The 24,342-nt window shown below is 37.1% G+C and overlaps 2 protein-coding genes and 1 long non-coding RNA gene across 3 annotated transcripts; 1 reads left to right on the top strand and 2 right to left on the bottom strand.

Annotated features, from left to right (window-relative positions):
• Nucleotides 1–1,469: 1,469 nt before the first annotated feature.
• Nucleotides 1,470–16,395, bottom strand: LOC136254431 (tetraspanin-6-like). The gene is made up of 8 exons (XM_066047124.1): nucleotides 16,236–16,395; nucleotides 16,119–16,160; nucleotides 10,694–10,858; nucleotides 7,102–7,176; nucleotides 6,879–6,974; nucleotides 4,979–5,131; nucleotides 2,334–2,417; nucleotides 1,470–1,729 (listed from the first exon to the last, which is right to left on the bottom strand). The coding sequence occupies exons 1-8, from the start codon at nucleotides 16,332–16,334 to the stop codon at nucleotides 1,658–1,660; spliced, it is 786 nt and encodes a 261-aa protein (XP_065903196.1). The 5' UTR covers nucleotides 16,335–16,395; the 3' UTR covers nucleotides 1,470–1,657.
• On the top strand, nucleotides 16,120–18,569 carry LOC136254433 (uncharacterized). The gene is made up of 2 exons (XR_010700478.1): nucleotides 16,120–18,046; nucleotides 18,102–18,569. It is a non-coding gene; the product is annotated as an uncharacterized lncRNA (long non-coding RNA).
• LOC136254432 (tetraspanin-6-like) lies at nucleotides 16,594–22,786 on the bottom strand. Its single transcript, XM_066047125.1, has 8 exons — nucleotides 22,563–22,786; nucleotides 22,435–22,476; nucleotides 22,023–22,187; nucleotides 20,334–20,408; nucleotides 19,299–19,400; nucleotides 18,259–18,426; nucleotides 17,621–17,704; nucleotides 16,594–16,847 (listed from the first exon to the last, which is right to left on the bottom strand). The coding sequence occupies exons 1-8, from the start codon at nucleotides 22,629–22,631 to the stop codon at nucleotides 16,776–16,778; spliced, it is 777 nt and encodes a 258-aa protein (XP_065903197.1). The 5' UTR covers nucleotides 22,632–22,786; the 3' UTR covers nucleotides 16,594–16,775.
• Between the last annotated feature and the right edge of the window lie 1,556 nt (nucleotides 22,787–24,342).

The following is a 24,342-nucleotide window of genomic DNA, read 5'->3' as shown; positions in this document are numbered from 1 at the left end:
CTAGCTATAGTAGGATATATATATGTGGAAAAGTGAAGAGTTATTAGAAGGGAAGCATGGATAATTTCTATCCATATGCACTTGCACAAGGTATACAAACACTTATATATACTACTTCAATAACTACATCAAGGACACTTTATGGTGTATACGTTGATGGAATATCTATAACATCTGGCAGTCCTCGTAGGCACATCTGTACCTATGCAGTCGGTGTAAGCGATGACCATGACTACTCAATAGGTGGTTACACTTGCCCCTGTGCTAAATATCCTGGACATAATCCTCCTGCATATGTTGGCAGCCACTATTACTGTGAATCAGTTGCTACTGGGAGACATGTAAATACGAAGTTTTATCCTGATGACCCTTTGTGGAATGGAAAAGGCTGCTCATCTGAGAACAGCTGCTGCTACCAAGTTGGGGCACCTTAGTTCTTTTGTCAATTTCCTAAAAAGCAAACTGGAAATATTGAAGTGAGGATATGCCGTGATCAACCTCTGTCTGATGAAGGTGTTCCAGTTGAACAACTTCAAGTCCAGACATGGGGCCAAGTACATTTGAAAGTACTTAAGTAAAGTACAAGTACTTTTGAATTTTCCAAGTACAAGTACTCCAGCGACAATCAAGAGAGTACTTAAGTAAAGTACAAGTACATGCTGGAAGTACTCAAGTAAAGTATAAGTACATTTTGCTGTAGCAAAATATATACTGTTTTCAGTGTATTGTAGTATGTAAGTGTATACCTAGTGGGGTTGGTACTTTCAGGTTTTTGTCTACCATTCACTCTCTTAAACTCTTATAATGCACTAACTTAAGCAGCAACATTGTTTTTGTTTGCCAGAATGCTATGACATTAATCATGGCTACATGACACATAGTAAAGTTAGGGAAGGCACTAGAAGAATTGTACACTGCACCTTCATGCAATTTTGTTACGTACCCACTGTGTACAAACTACGCACAATGTTTGCAGTACTGACAAGTACTTAAGTACTCAAGTACATACAAGTACTTAGCAAAGTACTTGAGTATAAGTACAAGTACACTGGGGAAATTAAGAAAGTATTTAAGTAAAGCACAAGTATTTTCAAACTTGTACTTAAGTGTACTTAAGTATAAGTACTCATGTACTTGGCCCCATGTCTGACTTCAACTATACGTGCAGTAACAAACATCTATCACCTGACTTATTATGAAAGTGTATCTTCTGTAGTAGTAGTAGTAGTACACCCACACATGTTTGACACCAAGCATGAATGTACATCTATTCTATATTTGCTTTGCTAATTATACACAACCTTACATGTGTGATCAATGCTTAATGACAAACACTATGAGCATGTCAGGGAAGGGAAGGGTACCACTGTAATGCATACCCAATGATAAAGATGTACGCAGTAAGCTTCCTATTTGTATATATATATATATATATATACTTATGGTGTTAATTAACTAACTACAGCAACTTGTTCTAAACATAATATCAGCCCAATTATGTAATAGCAATGGTACATTGTGGGTATATGGTTAAATACAAGTTGTAAAATATGCACCTCAAAGTATTCCAAAAAAATGACAAAAGCTTGCTAGTATATAAGTGATAGTCACTACAAAGTTTATAATCATGAAAAATACGTTTAGTTGTTAGTTAGTTCTAGACCACTTCATACTTCCCAGCTTTCTGGTTGAACACCACTACTATCAATGCCATCACCACAGCAATTATCTGTGAGCAACATAATGTATATAGAAAAGTGAAAAAGAGTAAAATTAAACTATTTTAAGATGAAACACAAACACACGAGGCAATATAGTTATAATCTATTTCGTCACTGGCTATATACACAATTTCAAAATTTTAATTACTCACGCACAACCTGGCCTGCTACATATTTTTAAATACATCTCAAGACACATGGTAGTGTGGCATGCAGTCAAGTTGGGTGACTTGCTTCAACAATGTGTCATCAACAGTATTGATTGATAAATCAGTATAAACCATAAATCAGTTTACCAAGCACTAACAGATGTTTGGCAGATTAATTTTACTTCAAATCAACATTTTAATTATGTATGAAATAATAAATAATATTACAATGAGCAAATATATATATATATATACACAGTTATTAAACTGCAGAGTGATCAGCAGTTAGTAATGTCTTAATTATCCAACCATCCTTACCTGACATAAGCAAACATTTGCATTGTTTTTATACATTTTGTTAATTTACTTTGATTCAGGATAAAGTGTATGCATTGACAAAATACTCTAGTCAATTTATACATTATTTTTAATAGTTTTGTAAGCACACAAACACTGTTCTTACCATCATGACTAAAACAGTGATAGAAATGGCGGCCACTGCTCCAATCTGGTCAGATACTTTATCAATAATGGCATCAACACAACCCTGGAGTAAATACACTATCATTAAGTGTGGTACTTTATAATAAATAAGAGAGTATATATATATATATATATATGTTATAGTTATATCCCGGTACGAGTGTAATAACAATGATATCATCCGAGTATACGGGATATAACTGTTTTATATCCCAGTGCGCGGGAGTGCGCAGAAGTTTACGGATAGTAAATTAAGTTCCGGTTTGAGTTCCTGTCACTGTGCTCAAGATTTTGTCCGAATTGTGTGGAGATTCTACTTCATAGCTACAAGAGAGACCTTACATACTGCCTACAAACTATAGTGAAGGGCGGTGTTATGAAGCAGCAGTTCCAGGTACGATTTGCCTTCATCAGAAATTGGTATGGTGGTGTCGCATGGTGTGCAAGAGAAAAATAAAGACCAACAAGTGGCTACCATAGTCCACGATAGAACGATGAAGCTAGAGGAAGTTAGTTCTTCACCATAGTGACCGTTGGGAGCGATTGCTGGAGCGAAAATCATCACATACTATTCTTGACATTTGTCAAATTATCGTATTGGTAATTTGTAGTGTTATTGTGTAAAGGATTAACAGTTTTCTTGTAAGATTTAGGTAGTTTTAAGTGCTGTATTGGTGTGTTTTGTATCAATATTTCCTTATTTGGCTCTTTGTTCCATTGGTAAACAATGCCATTCGCGGTTATTATGATGTCACGAAAGAGACTGAGTGGCTCTGCAACAGAGTGATAAGTTAGTTATCACTGGGTGATAACTAATATATCGCACAGTAGCAGCGCTGCTCTGTCTAGCTGTATGGTAGTTATAACCCAGCGCGGCGCTTTAATACTCCCACGCACTGGGGTTTAAATATATATAATCTATGACAAGGGTGCATCTCATGCATGCATAGCTGAATATCATACAGTACAGTGAAATATTTTGGTCATTTACTGCACGCATATTGTCAGTCAGTCAGAAAATTCCTCTAAATAAAAAAATATAGCAACTTATTGAAAGCGTTTCTGGTCATACTGAAGACACTATTGGGGCTAGCCAATACTGCCAAGGTGCCATGAAGTATTGTGAGGCTGGTTTCTAGTCAATAATTTTTTGTGAGAAAGTGAAAGCCTCCATGATCCCCTGATTGCAGATATGCTTCTCGTGCTGTTCCTAATGTGTAATCATAGCTGAAAGTAAAGCGTAGCGGTCAGTTTACTTTTCAATATTTGGGGCACATATTCAGAAACAAAATTGCGTATAGCTACAATCTTTTTTTGATGCATGTGCAGTAAGAAACTAGTATTTTAAATGGAGTGTGCCATTGTAATTGATTTAAGAGGTGTGGTCTCGGTGTTTGATCATTATTAATCATCCTGAATCATGTTAATAGATGTGGTCTTGAACCTATCATGAAGTTACAGGTATCTACATAGTGTAAGTGCTTTAATAAGTTTGTGGCATCTAAATATGCTGCTCAAAGAAAGTGTTAATAAGGAAAATTAACACCTCAATAAGGTTTCATTGCATGAAAAAGGATGAAGACCAGCTTGATTGAAGATGAAAAGAAAGGAAAGGTGCAGAGAGCTCACACCCCAAAAGGCAAAGGCACATGCCACTGGTGAGTTTGTTGTGGCATAAAATGGTGGTAGTATGCTGCTTCATTTGGCCTATTATTGCTAGACAAGCATCTTATGGAGTATTTGTACATATGTGACTGTCTCTGAGAAAACCGGTCTTATTGCCCATTTAAAAGTATCGAGAAACGTTGGTTTTAAATATTCAGAGTGTTGTAGCTGGCCAGTGGTGGTAGCTACGCATACCAAATTTTCACACGTTTCACAGCAATTTCTTACCTTCCAGATCATCCACTGAAGAAGTAGCCAACTGCCAAGTTTCCCACCATTTTAGATAGTTTTTAAACCGAGGTTGTCTGTATTAGGCGAGCTCCAGAAGGGTGGGAGGTGGGGGCCCTGAAAGGCGGGCAAGATGGTGTTCAAAAATTGAAAAGGAACGTGTTGAGATGAATTAGGCCAAGTTGTGGGCCATTCAGGGCTCAGAACTGGCTAAAATGAAAGGAAATGTACAGCACAGGTCATTGTCCAATACCACGGAGCTGTACAGCCACACACAGCCATCTCCTAGCTGGCCAGGGCTCCATCAAGACTCCAGACTACTTGTACGACTCGCCACTGTGCTTTAAAAAAGCAGCCAGCAAAAGCATACCACTTTACTCTGGTCAACTGTGACAGTGAAATTTGATAGTGCATTCATTAAGCTTTGTGTTAGTGTATAAAAATCAAACTTCCTGTCTTGGGCGATAAGAACGGTTTTCGCAGATCCAGTCACATATAGTGTGCGTAACGCACAATGAAATTGCTATACATGCAGCATGGAAATATAGATTACAATGATGTGCTTAATAAATGGTGATTAATGTAAGTATCAAATGTGCATCTAACAGGCAATATGTATGCTTCTATCAAGTGTATACGTGTGCTTGATTACAGTGCCAAAACTCTTATACATAAATCTGAACTTATGCATATTACATTATGATGTGTTTGATTAATGACAATAGCACTTACCTGTGTCCACACTATCTCTTCATCTGGAACAATATAATCACCTGAGCACCCATTAACTTTAGCACAACAAGATAAGGGTATTACACCAATAGTGTCATTACGCCATTGTATAGGCAGCCAATCCTGATACGAGTCAACACCACAGCAGTGTACCTATAAAGACAATGACTTGTGAACACATGGAACATGAAAATTTATCATTCCACATTGTGCAGGTTGGCAAGAGGTTATGTAGTAATTGTGTATGCTTCTGTGTATCAGGTCACCACATTATATTTATAGTAGGCCTATACAACCAGTCCCTCAGGCTATAAATAGCCCACACCATGCTGGGTGACAAATCACTCCAGCCAGTATTCCACTTATATATTATATATGACCCTTGTCATCAGAAGTTTACCATTGATAAACCGCCTTGCCCAAAGTTATGTATACAAATAAATCTTTAGTGTGGGCATTTAAAGGTGCCACTTGAAGTTTAACTATTATTTACTCATGGCTTTGATGTCCAACCAGTTCGAAGATACGATATGCTTTGATTCATTATATTGAGCAACACTGAGTGTTTAATTGTGGGTTTGGGTGCACAGGTTAGGCTAGGCTCAGTGTAGTTGCTAAGTTTCAACTAGTATGGTATGTGTAGAGCTGGATCCTCAAAAACATTTAATATCTTACAGATGCAATTACACATAATCTTGAAATTTGGTTCATTTGTAGCACTGCTTGACTCACTAAAAATTAGATCTTTTGTTCAAATGTCTGACACATCAATCAAAATTTTCACCACACATTTCCTATGAGGAAGCTACAAAAGTACAGTGTTCATTACTGCCCTTTCCCAAACTTGTAGTGGAGCCAAACTGTGCATATCTGTTGTTGACACCTTTGCTTACCATCTGGTTGGCTGAAATGCTCTCTTGAGAAAAAGATTACTTTTTAACTGTTTTTTTTTTAAGGATCCAGCTCAACTTGTACATACTATATTATATGATAGTTATTAAATGACGAATGATCAGTAAAATAATCGTTTGTGCAATGCATGGATGCGTATTTCTACCCACCACGTATTAGCCATTGAGCAGACCACGGAACAACACAAAGAAGACAACTGTACTTAAAGGATAAGCTGGACTCAAAAGTAAATCTGTGTGTTGGATAAATTCTGTATACAAACTAGTAGCATGTAACATTAGTGCAGGTATAGCACAGTGTTATTGGCACCAAGCAATTACAAGTAGTTGACACCTGTGAATGTGTGTGTAATCACTTCACCAATAAATGTTTAGTAATCTGTCACCTTACTTGAATGATAAAAAGTATAAGGTTGGGTACTACAATTACATTGTACAAGTAAATAATACTGATAATTATCACTTGGTTTCCAATGAACTTCAAGTTAAAGCTAACTAAAGTACATAAACATACACAGCATGGCAAATCTTGCATCAAAGGGGTAGGCTACTGTAGCTACTAGGTACCAGTGCATGATATTTGGAAGTAGTGCTGAGTGGTTTTGATATTTCATAGACGGTTGTTACTTGATATTGTGGTATAACTGCAATATTGGTATGTTTTAATTAGTTAGATACCATTTTAGACCTCTACTATTAGATCCAGATACAAATATACAGTTTCTAAACATTTTACTCAAGACAGAATTGTGCTGGCAAGCTCATTGCAGTGCATTATTCTACACCAGTCCATATCCTTTCATATGTATGCTTTTCATAAAAAATAGTGAAGCTTTTAAAGACTGTTTTAAAAAAAAAAATCTACGGTATTGCAGTGTTAAGAAATTAGATGGTATCAAAAACAGATATGGTTTAACTCAGCACTACTTGGAGCTGTGTAACTTTCAGACATACTCTTTAACAAGTTAACATCTATACAAATAACTTACATCCTTCTGGGCATCATTCCAAGCACGAAGATATTCCTTGTTATGTTCTGTCCTATTCAAAGTTCTGTAGGCATCATCACGGAGAGTATCTTTAAGCTATACAATGATAATGTAGTATTTAATAATCTACACTCCCAGCATCCAGGGGTCTATATACCTTTATCATTTATATGTAGCCCCAGAAATTTTACACATGATTTATATAATCTGCTATACTACTTACGTCGTCTCGCTGTGCATAACCAGCAATTGCTCCACCAAGCACCATCACAAGTATAATGGACATGACAATAGCATACTATAAATTAAATAATTCAAAGTGACAAGAATGCCTTCTATGCTGCATTACTAATACAACACAAATGTTGACAAATATCATACATTATACATGTACTATGTTTATCTATTGTATATACAGTGAAACCGGACCCCACTTATCTGGATTCTCAGTTAACTGAACTACGGAAATGACTGCTCTATTAGGGTAGTTGATAATACTAAAAATTAAAAAAAAATGTTCTTTATGTTATTTTAAGGTTATTTATACACAGTGGACTTTTCAGCACCCCTGGTCCCAGGGGTTCGGATAACCGAGGTTTCAGTGTATGACAAAAATAGTGAAACAAGATGATAGTATTACAGAATAGCTCTGTGGTAAAATCCGTATATTGGCATGCTATCACAAATGTGACCAGATTTTACAAAACTGTTCCAATATCACACATCAGGAAAAATCAAACTAACACCACCAGTGGATAGCTGCACTATCATATACACTACCAGATTTGACCCTCAGTACTACTCAAACTACTCGAGGCTGTTTTTAACAGACGTTTTTTGGGGTGGTGTGGAGAGCTCGGATGGCAGTTTCAGGCCTTGTGAAGGGCCTGACTTGGCAAGAATCAGTGGTTTACTGGTGGATGGCTCCACACCACCCCAAAAAACGTTGATTTTGCTGCATATCAGCCACTAAGAAGCCAGCACAGTCCCGTAATCTCATGTCTGGACTTCAATCATGGTCTGCCTCCATTTTGAAATCTATCTCATGCCCACCCCCCACTCTCCTCCCTTTTGTGAACACTCGTAATACTACTTCGCTCATCCAACTGTTCATATTTTCTAGTGGGAAACTCTACCAGCAGCTACAAGTACTGGAGGTGGTCTGAAAGGTAACAGACTGATGCATTTCTTTAGTGAATTTCACACACATACTAGTTATCGTAGGCAAGTTATGTTGACTTGAATTCTTTAAAACCGTATGTCTTGAAACTACTAATGTGCGATTTGGAACGTTTTCCTGAAATTTAGTCACAAATTAATTTTAACCCGCCGAAACTGGTTGTTTTCACATATTCTTTGTATTCCATTTTATTACTTCTTTTTTATCTATAGCAACAAATAAGTGGACTGCCAACGTTTCAGACTTTTGTGATGAATAGTATAGTGCTAGACAGTTGGAACAGGAATAAATTTGATTTGTACAGCAACAATACGGTAAATAAATTACAGGTGCTTATTTGATCAATCATAACTCACGACTGAAACAAGCTATGAAGACGGGGTTTGGCTCCGTCTGTTCACTATGATAAATCCATCAAGGTATAGTGTTTTCCCTGTATGTCTCCGTGTGGACAAAGAAGAATGCTATCCAACAATGAAATGATGACAGTAAACTTTATTTCTACCGCATCATGATCATATAAATGCCCATAACTCACGTGTTGTACGCTGTACGAACCCAAAACATTTTTACTCCTCATGAACAGGCAATTCTGATGGTGTATAGATTTGAGCTTTCTTTCAGTACATACCAAAGCTATTAAAATGTGGGTAAATTATTTTAGATAGCATGCATATTTTTACCCATTTTATTTTATAGCAAAATAAAATTTTGCAAAAATGGCCGGTTTTTGCCCAGTGGGTCACAAATACTTTGTTCAGTGCCAAAGTAGGGATTTTTCCACTAAGCTATGTTGTAATGCCATCATTCATATTTCTTGTTTCACTAAGATGCAAGCCTTAAGACTTGTTGAACAGATGCTGATACTGTTCAGGTTAATATTGCTGCAAGTAGTTTCACAGCTGCATCTCAGATGATGGGTGGTGATGGGGCAGGCTTCAACTAGTTTCAAGATCATACCATGTTGCAATTCATTGGCTGGCAAAGGCTGGTTGCTACAAAAGTTAATTTGTCTATTTTGTAGGACGTTTTAACTTGTTTACAGCACTAACACAGACAAGTTCCCTTAGAGGTTTGATATTGACTCAAGCATGCTTCACAATCATGTTCAAAGGCTGATGCAAGATGATTGTTGTGCTTAGTAATGTTTTAGGGATGCTATACTGGAAAATCCATTTTTAAAAGTCTTGTATGAGCTAGTCTGTTTGTGAGTCCATTTCCAGTCCATTATGATTTCTGGTTAACTCAAACCTTTTGTGTTTGGTAGAGATCAAAGTAACATCTATGGAATTATAGTGAAAAAATGAAACACGGGTATATAGCATGTCATCAAGAACAACCATTTGTTGCCGGCACACAGGGAAAATAATAAATCAAATATCGCTATGTGACCAAATTTTGGAAAATCACCCATGTGGGCGCATTTGACACCTAAAATATTTAATGATCAGATTACAAACTTCATAGTACAAATCTACTTGTTGATGGTTTTAAGCCATTTTCAATACCTTAAATTACAAGAAAATTCTTGAAATATTTTTAGAACTGTTTCCTGCTCTTATTAGCAACCTACTAAACCTGAAAATTCTAATTATTTTATGCATGCCCATATGGGTGATTTTCCAAAATTCAGTCACATATTATAACTTAAACATCGCGGTTGCAAATAAATCAGAGCAAAGCATGCCATTTTTACATTATAGCTGTCTGCAAGGTAGTGTAGACCACATAGCAAATTTGATTATATTTACCCAGCCATTTGTAGGATATGGATGGCTAAAATTTCAATTTTTTTCTTCTTCTTAAGGGGTCTACAGGAGTTTAGATTATTCTGTTTGCACATTTTGCAAAACTTGATATCAAATGTATAATGCATAATTCAATTACCTTGAAATTTGGTACAGATCAAGAAAAACAAAAAACGAAGAAGTAACAGCTACAGAGTTACAAAGCAAAAACCAAACAACTGTAAATCACGGGGTCAAGATGCTCTAATAGAAAAGCCACTGCAGGATAAAAAAGTATATGAAAATGTAAAAAAAAAAACTTACCAGTGTTCAAACCAGAGACCTCCATACTGAACACCCAAACCCTTAACCACTGCTATCACAACTGTTTACCTCACTTAATTTCTACTGTATAAGTGAAATTCTAGCTAAAATCCATCCAATAGTAAAAGTTTATAATTTCATGGATTTATCAAATTCCTCACAAAAAGTGCACTCTATTACAATAATATTACCAAAATGTCAAATAAACAATACAATTATAACTTTTGTCATGCAGTCTTCAATAATCATCATTGTGTCTGTAGATAAGAATAAGCAGCAGCAACCCACAAAGCCAGCCTTTATCACAGCTTGGCTGTTTTCGTGTAATTGAAGTTTACTTTAAAATTTGAACACTAAAATACAACAAATGGTTGTTCCATTTTATTTATTGTACTTATGTAGAAGAGAAAACAAAACAGGATTTTTTTAGATGTAAAAGCTAAAACAGCTAAGCTGTGAAAAAAGGTACACCTTTTTTATAGCTTATATTGAGCTATTTTGGCAAAGATCATATTTATTACTTAGCTAAAGTATAGGAAGTGATTACAACACCAAACAAACAAATTGCATAAATATTTTCTTACTGCTACTAGCAATATTCGGCCAAGCAATTTTGAAGCACAGCATATCCCAAAGATTCCTGTACTTCCCACTATGAGTATGAAGGAACCAACAATGGCCAACAAGACTCCAACACTGTTGTATCTGTCATCCTTTCCAGAAATGTCCAGGTAGTCACGATCAGTACTCTAAATAAATACATATAGCAGACTAGTAGTAGTAGTAGTCACAATGGTGATGAATTCCCAAACATGGTACAATGGCAGGTGTGTATATATGATTATAATATACATGGTGACACGAGTGTGGGATCTAGTATTTTTTTAAAATGTTAATTTAAAAATGAAGTAGGGATCTATCCTCTATGTAATAAAAAGTAGTGAAACAAGAGATGAACGATAGTATTACAGTATAGTTCAGTGGGAAAGTCGCTACTTTGGCATTGAACAAAATAATTGTTATAGCTAAATGTGCCAAAGTAGGGACTTTCCCACCAAGCTATGCTGTAATATATACCATCATTCATCTCTTGTTTCACTACATTTTATTGCATAGATCCCTACTTCATTTTTAAATTAACAATACTAATTTTTTGCTGTAGCACAGCTAGCTACAGTGTAACTTGTGACTGTTGCATTAGAGTCAGCCAAGGGGGTATGCAGCTAGCTAAACCAATAAGGGTGAGGTAATCTTGTTTACTGTTAAGTAAAAAGCTAGATTGTCTGTACTCTATCGCTATTAGTCAATCTAGATCTTTATTTGATGGGTGTGGTTGCGAACCTATTGCAAATGGGATCTCAATCACAAAGTTGTAGATATCTAGTTAGTATCCCAGCAAAAATGATCCTGCAAGATCCCGCAGGAGTCCTGCAAGTTCCTGCAAGAAATGACCGGATTCTCTTGCAAGAGGAATCTCCTGCAAGAGTCTTGCAAGATCCTGGAAACCTCTTGCAGGATTTTGCAGGGTTCCTGCAAAATCCTGCAAGAAATGACCGGATTCTCTTGCAAGATCTTGCTTAAAGTTCTTGCAGGATCATTTTGCCTGGGATACCTTGTAGCACCAGCACCAGGACTGAAGCGCTTCTGAAATCCAATTTCTGAGGCATCTAATAAATATGCTGCTGAAACAAAGTGTTGATACAAAACTTAACTAGGCCTGCACCGATTATGCCCCAAATTTAGGTAGCCAAAAGCACTGAGCATAATGCCAGCATAATAGGCACAATTTTTTTGCATTGGTCATCAGAGAAGCTGAAACTCTGTCTATTATGCATGATGCAGAACGGTATAGTGCAAAAATCAGATTTACAGCTGCATTGTGAAGAAAAGATTAGCTAAAGATCGATATACTCTAATAGAACAGCCACTGCATATTGAAACATCGTAATAGAGTATTCACTGATGCTTTAGATGCTCTAATAGAGCAGTCATGACACAATTTTATATGAGCATATTGGAGCATAATGGAACACAATTGGGCATGATTGGAGCACAATGGAGGAAATTTTGGAGCATTGCTCAAAAGCATAATAGGCAATTTCAAAAGCATAATAAGCTCGACATGATGAAGAAGACAAGCAGCCTGATTGAAGATAAAAGAAAAGACAAGGTGCAGAGGGCCTATACTCATCAGAACCCTAAAAGGAACATCCCACTGGTGAGTTTAAGGGATGAGTCTATTTTGCTTTTTTCCACCTATTTTCTTTCCAGCAATTCTTTTATTTTTCACTTATTATGCTCCATATTTTGCTCAAGCTTACAAATTTTGCTCAGCATTAGTCTTACCATTTCCAAGTGTAAAGCTACAATTTCACCTTAAAGTAACTGCTCTATTAGAGTATCTCGATCTGCACTTACTCTTAAAGGGGAAAGCAACTATGGCCTATGGCTTCCGTGAATAAAATTACGTGTTTTATATGAAGCTTTAAATCAACATAGATACTGTTCTCCACCTGATGAATAAAACATGTTTTAGTTGAGACATTGAACTTCTGTTTAATGCAAATCTGAGTGGAATTCTCTGAAGTATGTGTGTATTATGGTGTGGTTACAAAACGCTGTGATCTTAACACTAAAATTGATTCTCCTCTTACAGCTAATTGCAAAATTCCTCGTATTGGCTTGTAATAGTATTATCTTTAGAAATCGATTTTTAGATATGACTACTATGGCTTCAAAAGAGAAGATTACTGTTTTTCATAGAAAACTTAGAGAGTTCAGTAGCTCATTTGATCAAGTACTTAAAAAATTTATTTCCATACTTTTGTTAAAATATACTTAGGTAGCAGATGAGAAAGTTTAAGAAGCATAGAACTAAAACTGTGAGACTAGATCCACAATTTGTAGAATTCCCATTCTTTGGGTCTAAAATACTAAACTGAGCCTTAAAGTCAGTACTTCTAACTGGAGATGATGATTTTTAAGTACTACAAACACATTTGATACAAAAGGCAAACACAGATCAATGAAAACCAAAATTTTGCATGGAAAGCCACAGAAATTAGTAGCGCGCCCCATTAACATGTATAGTAAGAAGTTAGCTAATATTGCTTAACATGTGTGGCTGTTCTATTAGGGTATCTCGATCACCACTCGTTCTTCCCTTAACAATTAGCTATGCATTGTTTATATTTTATCGCGTCTGACTGTTCTATTAGAGTATCTTGACCTTTTGTGCAATTTTTGTATCCACTTCACAAAAATTGCACCTATTATGCTATATTATGCCAGCATTTTGCTCACTGCTTTTACCCACCCATTATACCAAAAAAATTGCCTGTGAAATCGACGTGTCCCTAGGAGTTTGTTATTGTGGTATAAAATGGTGGCTGTGCACTGCTTCATTTGGCCTCTAGCCTTGTGACTGTGGTAAGGCAGGCAGGCAGGCAGGCAGGCAGGCAGGCAGGCAGGCAGGCAGGCAGGCAGGCAGGCAGGCAGGCAGGCAGGCAGGCAGGCAGGCAGGCAGGCAGGCAGGCAGGCAGGCAGGCAGGCAGGCAGGCAGGCAGGCAGGCAGGCAGGCAGGCAGGCAGGCAGGCAGGCAGGCAGGCAGGCAGGCAGGCAAAATCACAGTAAAACAATAAGAAGTGTTACATCCCTACTGTGTTCAAGATACACAATGGAAATGCACAGTAGGGATATACCACTTCTTATTGTTTTACTGTGATTTCAGTAATATTGTGCACTGCTCCAGCTTGTTTCAGTACTTTTTATCAAGTGTTATGGTCCCTACTCTAGTTGAAAATTCCAATTTTTTTTGTGTATTTGTATATTATATGGACTAGCTAGTACAGGTGATTTTCGTTGCGCAAGATGTCTCTAGGATGATTTTCAAAGGCGGAATTTAGGGAAAATTTTTGGGGTGGTCCTTACTTAAATGGTACTACTATAATCATTTGACTTTATTGTTGAGAACTGTAGAAAAGAATAAATGTCATAGCATTCGAAATGTGTAGTTAGATTGTTGCACCAGCATTACGTTGCCCTGAAGAGTGGCCATGACAGATCTGCAAGTTTGTGCACTTCCGTCAAGCTTCAAGACTACTTGAGGTTAGTTATGAAGAAGGTGTTTGTAAAAACTAGATATCTACTCTACTTTATAAAATCATTATGTGATTTAGCTTAGTTGCATTTGACATGATAGTCTTCCAATGTGCTCACTCTACTCTACCTATCAATTTGATACCAAATATTCTAGTAAGATTGCTTTCCAGATCCTACACGTGCTCCACATGTATTGATTAGAGATTGTACTATAGATCTCTTGATGTCAAAAAAAACAATAATTATTTTTCTGTTGCATAGCAAATACCATGGCTACCAAGGCTTTACCAGGGCTAACTGTACTTTACACTGACATAAAAATTGAATTCCAGTAACCGGTTTAGACTGCCCTAGGCCTGGTGTGGCTATGTCACTGAAGTTTTACAAGATCATTCAAAAATACACTTTAAGACCTTAAGTCCTATTGACATGATTCTTGACAGAAATTATACGTGAACCAGTTTGTATAATTCTGTTTACACATTGAAATACATTGGGTGAAATATGCATATTACAATTTTATGAATATTTTAATCACATGTACGGTACTGCCCAAACAAAACGTCACGAGCACTAATTGCACACATTTAAAACTCACTCAAAAAAGGGGTGTGGCAGCCATTTCCTTTGCGAGTCTTCATCTTTCCAGTCAAGGGATAAAGACTTACAAACAAAATGGCTGCCATGTCCTCTTTTCGAGCAAGTTTTTTAATCACGTGCAATTGTTGCTCAAAATGTTGCGCTTGGGTGGTACCGTGGAATACAGTGAAACAAGACTAAAAATTGACTAATTATACGTACCACTGTATTCATAATGGAGAATAAGAAAATGTTTGTTTCAGTCATTTCTGTACAATTGTTTACATTTTATTGGTGCCATTTCTAACCTTTCTGCTTGGGTATATATAGGTGTAGGCCAAAAACTTCATCTTGATGGAATCTCCAGTTCATGGTAAACACAACAGTGTTGCACTCATGACAATAAAATAAGTGCCTGTATATTAATTTCAGCATAGTCACTATGTAAATTGATTGTTTTGCTGTTCCTGCTTTCTATGGCCAGTATTCAGCTGATAAAGTTATAACTTGAACAGCCCATTGGTTTCCCTCTAAGAAGCCGTAAATGAAATTTGAGAAAAAGCAAATTAGTTAGTCAGGTTTTTCACTCAATACGTAGGTCACATAAATGGAATTCAGATACAATAGTATATGCAATGGAACTGGTGTGCAATGGTCACCTTTGGACCAGAATTATGATTATGAATTATAATCATATCAAAATTGTTGTAGAATATTCTGGATTTCTGCATAGGCTTTGCCTGTTTCTTATAAATGCAACACCATTGTCTAAGCAAGGCGTCATAACTTCTGCATACTTTGGTTAACAGACATGAGATTTGGCTCATCAGATTCCTTGATGAAAAGCTATTTGAGTGATGTGTAGGTTATTTGTGTAGCAATGAAGGCAAAGCTAGAAAGGAACCTTACATCAAAACATTTATGTGTTCAGTGTACCAGTTACAAGTTTATTGAGATGGTGACAATTGTCCATCATGATGCCAGATTATTAGTTGAATAATCCACTAACTGTAAGACAGTGAACCCTAAGAGTTAGTGTTACATATACAAATGTCCAGTGAATTCTTGGCTAGCAACTGTAAGTGACCACTTAATACAGGTCACGTTGTATCATTTGTATGGAAAATATTTGGGACCATCCCAGGGAGAATGAAATGCAAGATTCTTGCAAGCTCCATTGTATTTACAGAGACTGTTTGCTAAGTGATTATTCCATATTGGTGTGACCTAGCCACACCCCAAAGTTTACAAGAGTTCGCTTGACCCGCGCAATGCGTGACCACACACAAACAATCACACTGATTAATACTCAACAAATAATTCACTTACCGCAGCCCATATGCCGATTCCCAACGATACTATTCCAAAACACTAAAGAAAAAATAAAGTTTAAAGCGTAGCATACTATCGTAAAAGTTGCCGGGCAGTGAAGCCATTAAAACTCACCAAAACAATTATGTTAATGATAATCAATCCAATCTTACTGATATTAACACACAAGAGCTTCTTTTCCATGCCTCCACTCTCACTAGACGATAAACCCATCAACCTACAGAGATTTTATGACCAGTTTGTAGTGGTTAATAACCTTTTATAGCTTGCGATCGCGTCATGTGATGGGATGCGGTGTATGTGTGGACAGACATGCGAGAGCATGACGAAGCATTCGTCGAATGAGAGCAGAACAACAACGTCAACTTGAGGGGACAGTGTACTGCTGAGCAGCCAAACGCTGAACAGTTGAAATGCTTAGGAAGCCATTTAACACTCAAAAGATAATCACGTGACGATAGTCACGAAGTACTTCCAATAAGAAATGCGTGCCAACATTGAACAGCAAACTCAATTACTGTGTACATTACACGTGGAACAATGCCTTTCTGGTTGCATGATTTCTAATGGTACAGTGTGTGTGTAAAATATAGTACAAGTTAAGCAATATATATGGTACAAGTTAAAAGCACATCTTGGATGTTTGTGATGACTCTACACCAGCTCATAACGGTCAGATCTCCTGTGAAGTATCGATACCAAACAAGACGTCGCCACAGCAAGAATCTGCAAGAAGACAAAAACAACATCATAAGATGCTGAGTGCCCTACAATTATACACCACATTACCAATACCATCAGGTGCCATGACTTAGGTACAGTGTATTTGTAAGCTTTTAATACCGCAAATTCGAAAAATAAAAATCTATGTTCATCTTGACTAAAGTAATCATTTTGTTTATGACAACACTAATAATCTATCATGGCAAAGAAATGAAACATCTGATCTGCTAGTTACTTGGAAGCACTAAACAGTTATTCTAGATCCTGGATTTAACATCAATGTGAAGTCATGCAATGAATTTAACCATCACGACAACCATATATTTTGTAGGTGTAGTCACCATCAATCAGTGGCCAGTGGATTGCTATCGTTTCATAAAAACAATCCATCAGTTTAATTTTCACCAATTCAGCCAATGACAGAAATTTTTATGACATATTTACGGTAGGATAGAGGTTATGCCAAGTTAGCAGTTAGCTCCCTTTAAATCTTTAAGCAGTGTTGTGATAGTGTATGAGATAAGGATATACATTGATACCACAACAACAGGGCTAAGTACAGCTTTAAGAATATTTTTTATTATGTTCTATATACATGGTTTGCCTTATCTTATAGTCTATCACATTAGCTCACTTCAACACATGTACCTGCCTAAAGTTGACCACTCACTTAGCATGGTCTTAATTGTTTTATTGCTATGTCATATAACAAAGTGTATTATGACATCTTTTTTTTTTTACTAAATAGGATCACCTCATTATTGAGGCTATCTTACCATGATGACTCCAATGGCAACAGAAATACCAGCCACTGCTCCGATCTGGTCAGATACTTTATCAATAATGGCATTAACACAACCCTGGAGTAAATACATACAAGTTGAATCGGTACTGTACATGTATAGGGTACATTAGATAATGGTGTGCATAACATGATTAGATGTAGATAATGAAGTTGTTAAGAGACTTGCTAGCAGATCTTTATAAAATATTTATAGAGACCTGATAGCTTAAGCATTGCAAATTCATCGTTGATTTGTTATGCTCTCCCAAGCATACGGTAGGCTATTACCTGCAGTGCGCGACCAGTCACCCAAACCAACACGAGTTTAGCTAGCTTCTTTACTTTTCATTTCTATGATCCCTACTTGAATTCTCCTTGTACAGGGTACTGTCTATTGTAGCAAGGCCCAGAATTCAAGGTTAGTTTTTATTTGAATCACATACCTCATCACAGACTGTTCATCATTTCCGTAGGATACAACTAATACAACAAGTCAATATGGAAAACCACAATTTTTATCCCAAGACAACTTAACTGACAGTACCAATTACACTCTATATGAAATTGGTGCTGTTCAGTTACAAGTAACACATGTACAGCAATGTCACATATAATATTATTATGAATTACCTCTGACCACACTTTTGTTGCATTTCCAATGAATGGATAAGGAATGGATTTTCCAGTTTTACAACCACCAGCAGTAGCACAACAAGACTCAGGAATGAAATTTGTTCCATTACCAGACCAATTCACAGGTAGCCAGTCATGGAAGGAGTCAGCACCACAACAATGTACCTACACATAATAATACAGTGTAATTGTTCCGCTTAGAAAAAGTTTTAACATGAAGTCTGAATAAGTTCAGGACATTACAAAAATCTTATATACGTATAAATATGTACCAGTTGTATAACAATAAATATTGGTGAAACTAATAATCTAACAATTACGGTAGGTGAGATTTGAATTTGAAATGCTCTCACTGGTAAATTGGCGGTGTACATCTCAACCAATGCAGTACCCAACTATTTGGTTCACTTCTACGAGGCCTACAGGCATGTACTAATTGGGGATAGATTCGCCTGTGAATGAAGGCACAAGCGTAACTGTTGTATGTGAGGTTGCACGTGTTGTAAGCTGACAGAAGGATGAAGTGTGCATGCTATATAATCCTTTTGTGCTGAAATATTTGCCTTGTGGATTCAGCCACTACATACATCGGGTTGTTTTCATAGGTAGGGTCATCCAGCTGCTGCTGCTCAGTTTCTTTTGTGAGCCACACTTTTCAGGATCATGTGTTTCTGTCTGTAGGCATACATGGCGCCTCACCCACTTATGAACACGAATCCATGTCTGTTGCTGCCTGAGCCATACATGGAGCCATACCCACTGATTGATAGTCTAGTCTTATGGGAGGCAGCTCCTGTTGTGAGCCACACAAACTTGCATGCATGGAGCCATGTTAACTTATCAGTATAAGGTAGAGCCACGCTAACTCGAATTGCAAATGTGGTTGATTTGGTATGTCTTGCACATATTTCATATATAGAGAGAGAATACAAAGACATACTAGGATAAATTTGCAGTTAATATTATCAAGAATAGCTACATACAATTTTAGTTTAGACAGACTACACACATACATACCATGGCCACAACATACTTACCTCTTTCTGGGCATCATTCCAGGTAACAAGATTCTTTGTGTTATAACTAACATCAGTCCGATTCAATGTCCTTAGAGCATCACTACGAAATGTGTCTTTAAGCTACAAGTACATACAAACAGTAAGTGATTTCATGTGAACAGTAGCAACACACCTATCAAAATATTCTTACACAGTGGGATTTATACCAGCTCTACTGTTGCATAGTGCGCGCGTGCGCACACATACATGCACAGCCTTCTCAGGCAGCCATGTGAGCTATTGTCACCCACAATGGAGTGCCTGTGCAACACTCAGGTACTCGAGGCAAAACCTCCTGGGGTAGGGTTAGTAATCAGCAGAGGTAGGTACTCTGTCACTGGTCTCAACTCCTAAGTCTCACAGAGAGACTTGGGACTTGAGACCAGCAATGGAGTGAGGCAGAGAGAGGCAGTGGAACCCAAAGATTCATAAAAACCCAAGGGAAGTTGGGAATTTGCTAGGGCTGGGAGATTACATCGACTGTGGGATTAATCGTGATAGTCTCTGAACATCATGATGTTGATATGTATTATAAATAATCATGATATTGCGTGTTGAACAGTTGTACTACCGTGTATTGCTAAAATAAATGATTCATACAAAGTTGTGCATACACGATGCTATGTGAGTTAAAACATCATGATAGTTATCATAATCGTGATATGTTACATCCTACAATCGTGAAAGTAGCAAAATGTGACAATCGCTCAGCCCTAGCATTTGCTTTCCAGTTGACACCAGGTCCCTATTACACAATTTGGTAGATTGGAGCAGTACAAGGTAAAGTTTCTTATTTATAAGGAAACAAGAAACAATCAGCACTAACAACTGGGCATCACAAAGTATTAAATCTGAAACTTAATGATTACAAGACTGGTGCTCTATAACCACTTAACACATATATGCGCATACACACATAATCCATTTACCAGGTAAAAAAACAACAATAAAACAGCACTTCTGTGTAAGACCATACACAAACTATACAAGCTACTACCTTACAAACAGACTTACATCATCTTTTTGTACATAGCCAGCAATTGCACCAGATATCACCACCAGAATTATAATACTCACAATAACAGCATACTATAAAAATATGAAATAAACATGCTATAGTAACCATTACAATCATGTTTTAGAGGTCAAACATCTATGACTTGTTCCTTATCAATCCATATAAAATTTTATTCTATTTACAAAGCTTTTGAAATAAAAAGCAAAACGGTCAACAACACACGCAGCAAAGTATTATTATAATACATGCCCTATTATGGGAGACAACTATCTAGACAGTTAAGAACTCATGTTGGCATTTTATGGCTCCTACAGTAAAAGGTCACATCAACACCTATTTATACAGTTGCTGGAGCTGGGCAGTTACTACCATTCAAGTACTGGAGTCACCCCCAATATAAACAAACATACATAACCCACAAGACAAATTTACTAAATTTTCTGAACCTACAAATGTGTAAATACAAAGCACTGCAGAGTACCAAGAATCACAAGTGAATCAGAACAAAGGTTACTGTAATTTTTCACTTTCATCTTAAGGTTACGGGATACTGTAAACCCCACATGTACACTATCGATCATTTTTCATGATTAGGGGTTTGATTTTTCTTAATGCATTGTTATCAAATATTTATGCATTCTTAACTTCTCATAAATCGACATGGAATTCAAATGTTGTTATGGAAACATGAGTTGTCCCCATGCCAAACAGTGAAAACTGTGAACCAAAAATCAGACCAATGAAGAACCAAGAGAACTTACTAACAATTCTAAGGTTTGAAGAACATCACTTGTGAGAGACTGACAAGAGGATTTGTGAATAATGTGTATAGTTGCTGAAATATGACTACAATATGGCCTAAAGCAAGACACTGTGGTCACAAAATTAATTTTTAAATTGATATCACAAGCACTAGAAACATTATTTCTAACAAATGGCTCCGTCAGGACCTAGACAAGAAGCCAGACTAGTAGTCTGTTTATACAAAATGTTAACAACTAGTTTGACAGTCCTGATTTTTGGTTCAGGAAAATATCGCCATTAGTCAGCAAAACTACGCATGCGCTTACAGGTGCGCCAGTTGCTAAGTGTGTTGTATCTATGTTATCTTGTACTGTTACGTGTGTTTTCTTGTACCTTGTAACTGTCCAGTCAGCACGCTATTATTCTCCCAACAATTTAAGCCTGTACCAGCTGATACAAAACACAACAACACCAAGCCCGCCTTAATTACATAATAAAATTTTTGTTTGACAGTCGCTCACTATCCCGTAACCTTAAGGTCATCACTACATTCAACAATTATAAACACCTTCATTTGACAGCCAACCATCTTTCCAGGTTATCACATGACAGTAAATGCCTTGAATATTTGCTCAATACTGTTTACAATATTTTAGAAATACACTACACTACCCCCCTAAGTCCCCTCATTTTAAACCTTATTTTCCTACTGATCATGACATGCACACAGCTGCTCAACATTTACTAAACAACCTGCAGGCACCTTAAATAGGAATAGTTACCACAGCAACACCATTGAGAACAATGACAGACATGTACAACTGTAGGAATTAGACGACACACACTTTAAAGTCAGTGTTAATCAAACCAGCATAGAAGCCATTCAAAGAGTTACAAATGACTACATTCACAGACTACATAGCACAGATACCACCACTTACCACCATCAGCAAAATACGACCAAACATCCTTGGACCACAGAGGACCCCAATGAACCCAATAGCTCCGACAATGAGTATGAAACACCCGACAATGGCCAATAACACTGCAACACTATCATAGTTCTTGTCATCACCAGAAATATCCAAGTAGTCACGATTTGTACTCTAAAATTGAGAAGGGAGACGACATACAAAAAATATATTTTTTATTATGTAAACACCAAAAACCATTTATGAAGTCACATACCAATGCCCTTGTATGAACATTACGTCATTTCTATTTATAGTAGCAGTGATGACATAGGTCATTTCTGATCACGACACTCGTGAACGAACATGTGACCAATAGAATAACAGGTCGAACCAGCAAAACAACACACAACCCGCAGAAAGACACACAATAACCACTCACCGCTGCCCATATTCCAATGACGAGCGCCACTACGCCTAAACACTAGATAAGAGACGAAAAATTATAAACATCTCCCTAAAATCTTCGCAATGTGAAATAACACAAAACCACATATGAGAGATCCTTACCGAAATGATAAAGTTAACAGTGAGTAAGAAAATCTGGCAGCAAGTGATAAAACAAGTTTTCATTTCCATTTTCGCGGGGTTTAGACGCGTTTAAGCTTAACACACGTCTATTCACAACGACAAACTCCTTGACAAACACACACCTGGTCTCAACAACTTAATACTGTCACTGCCACAAGAATAGTGTCAATAAATAGCCTTTTGTCCGTTTTTGTCATGTGATGCAGTCGATGCAGTAATGTTGGAAACGCCTGCGCATAAGAAATTAATTTATGTGCAACCTGCTGAACGCTCAATTAGAGTATTTCCCGTGATTCAGGGTTTAGAAAATAATTATCTGGGATAGCTGGGAAAGCTAGCTATCCCAGCTGTTGTGGTTCCCTTGGCACATGCCTAGATTGCATGTTGCGGAGGATCAAGTCACTACTGGGTATTTCCCGTGATTCAGGGTTTAGAAATAATTATCTGGGATAGCTGGGAAAGCTAGCTATCCCAGCTGTTGTGGTTCCCTTGGCACATGCCTAGATTGCATGTTGCGGAGGATCAAGTCACTACTGGGTCTGGGATTTTTTCTGCATTCTTCACAGTTTTAGATACATGTTTCTGACTCCCTGTGTTTACAGGCCTAGCCTTCTCACAGGTCCTTAGTGGGATAACACTTAATATAGCTATACAGCTGATCAATGAAGAATTTCTACAGTATGATACCCTAGTACCAAAATAGTTGAGTTGACATGACAGGCAGGGGGCTTGAGTAGTTTAACTGAATGACTTAGCCGGCTCAGTCTGGTTTGTGTGACGGTTGTGAAAAAACTCAAGAACCTCAAGTTCACTTGTATAAATCCGCCACATTATGGTGACCAGGTCTATGTTCGTGACTTCACTATAGCTAAGTGTGTGTTGTGGAGTCTGGATGACACTATACATGCAGTGGCCAGCTCTATCATAATGAAGTTCCCATTACTGCATTACTTTACTTCAACAACTAGACTAGCTGGAAGCACATCATGGGATACATATCAAGGTTTGGAATGTGCATATACACTGCATGAGATCATTGACAAGCCTAACAATAGGCAAGATATCCATGCCTTAAGGTGCATGTCCCGTTAAGACATTTTCACATTGAAGAATGGCCCTGCTGCCGGAATATGTCGAGTTTAACTTAGTCAACTCTTGATTGGGGTTTTTATTAGCTATTGCCTGTACTATATATCTCAGCTCAGTCCCTAGCTACAGTATGCACGTTTGTATAAATGATCAGTGTATGCATGCGCCAATGATGAGAATTTCAATCTTTACGGGATGTAGACAATATTCAATCAGCTATTTCAGTATTACCTATAGCTATGTCTAATAGATATATAGTGTGCAAATAAATATTCCTAGATGTAAAATGAATGCATGCATATAATGTATATTTTAAATGCATGGTTCCTATTCAAATTATACAGCTGTGGTATTGTGTTAGGGTTACAGTGTCGCATGGATAGCATGATAGTGGTCATCAGTGTATGCATGGTATATCGTTTGTGCAATTTCAAAGCAGTAAATCATATACAATTTCTACACGTGCCATGCATAGGTACATAATATTATTTAATGTTTGTGGCTACTAGCACAAATAAAATTGTATTGATACAGCATTTTCAGTGTGTATACAGTAAGAATTCTTTTAGTGTATATTAAATTAACTATGCAGTTGATGCCTGCATGTTATAGCATTACTGTGGTCTCCATGCATGTAGTCACTGATGGTGACATGTATATATGCAAAAAA

This window comes from Dysidea avara, chromosome 4 (assembly GCF_963678975.1).
Source record: "Dysidea avara chromosome 4, odDysAvar1.4, whole genome shotgun sequence".
NCBI lineage: Eukaryota > Metazoa > Porifera > Demospongiae > Dictyoceratida > Dysideidae > Dysidea > Dysidea avara.
Note: the sequence above shows the minus strand (reverse complement) of the source record. Positions and strands in the feature narration are given on the sequence as shown.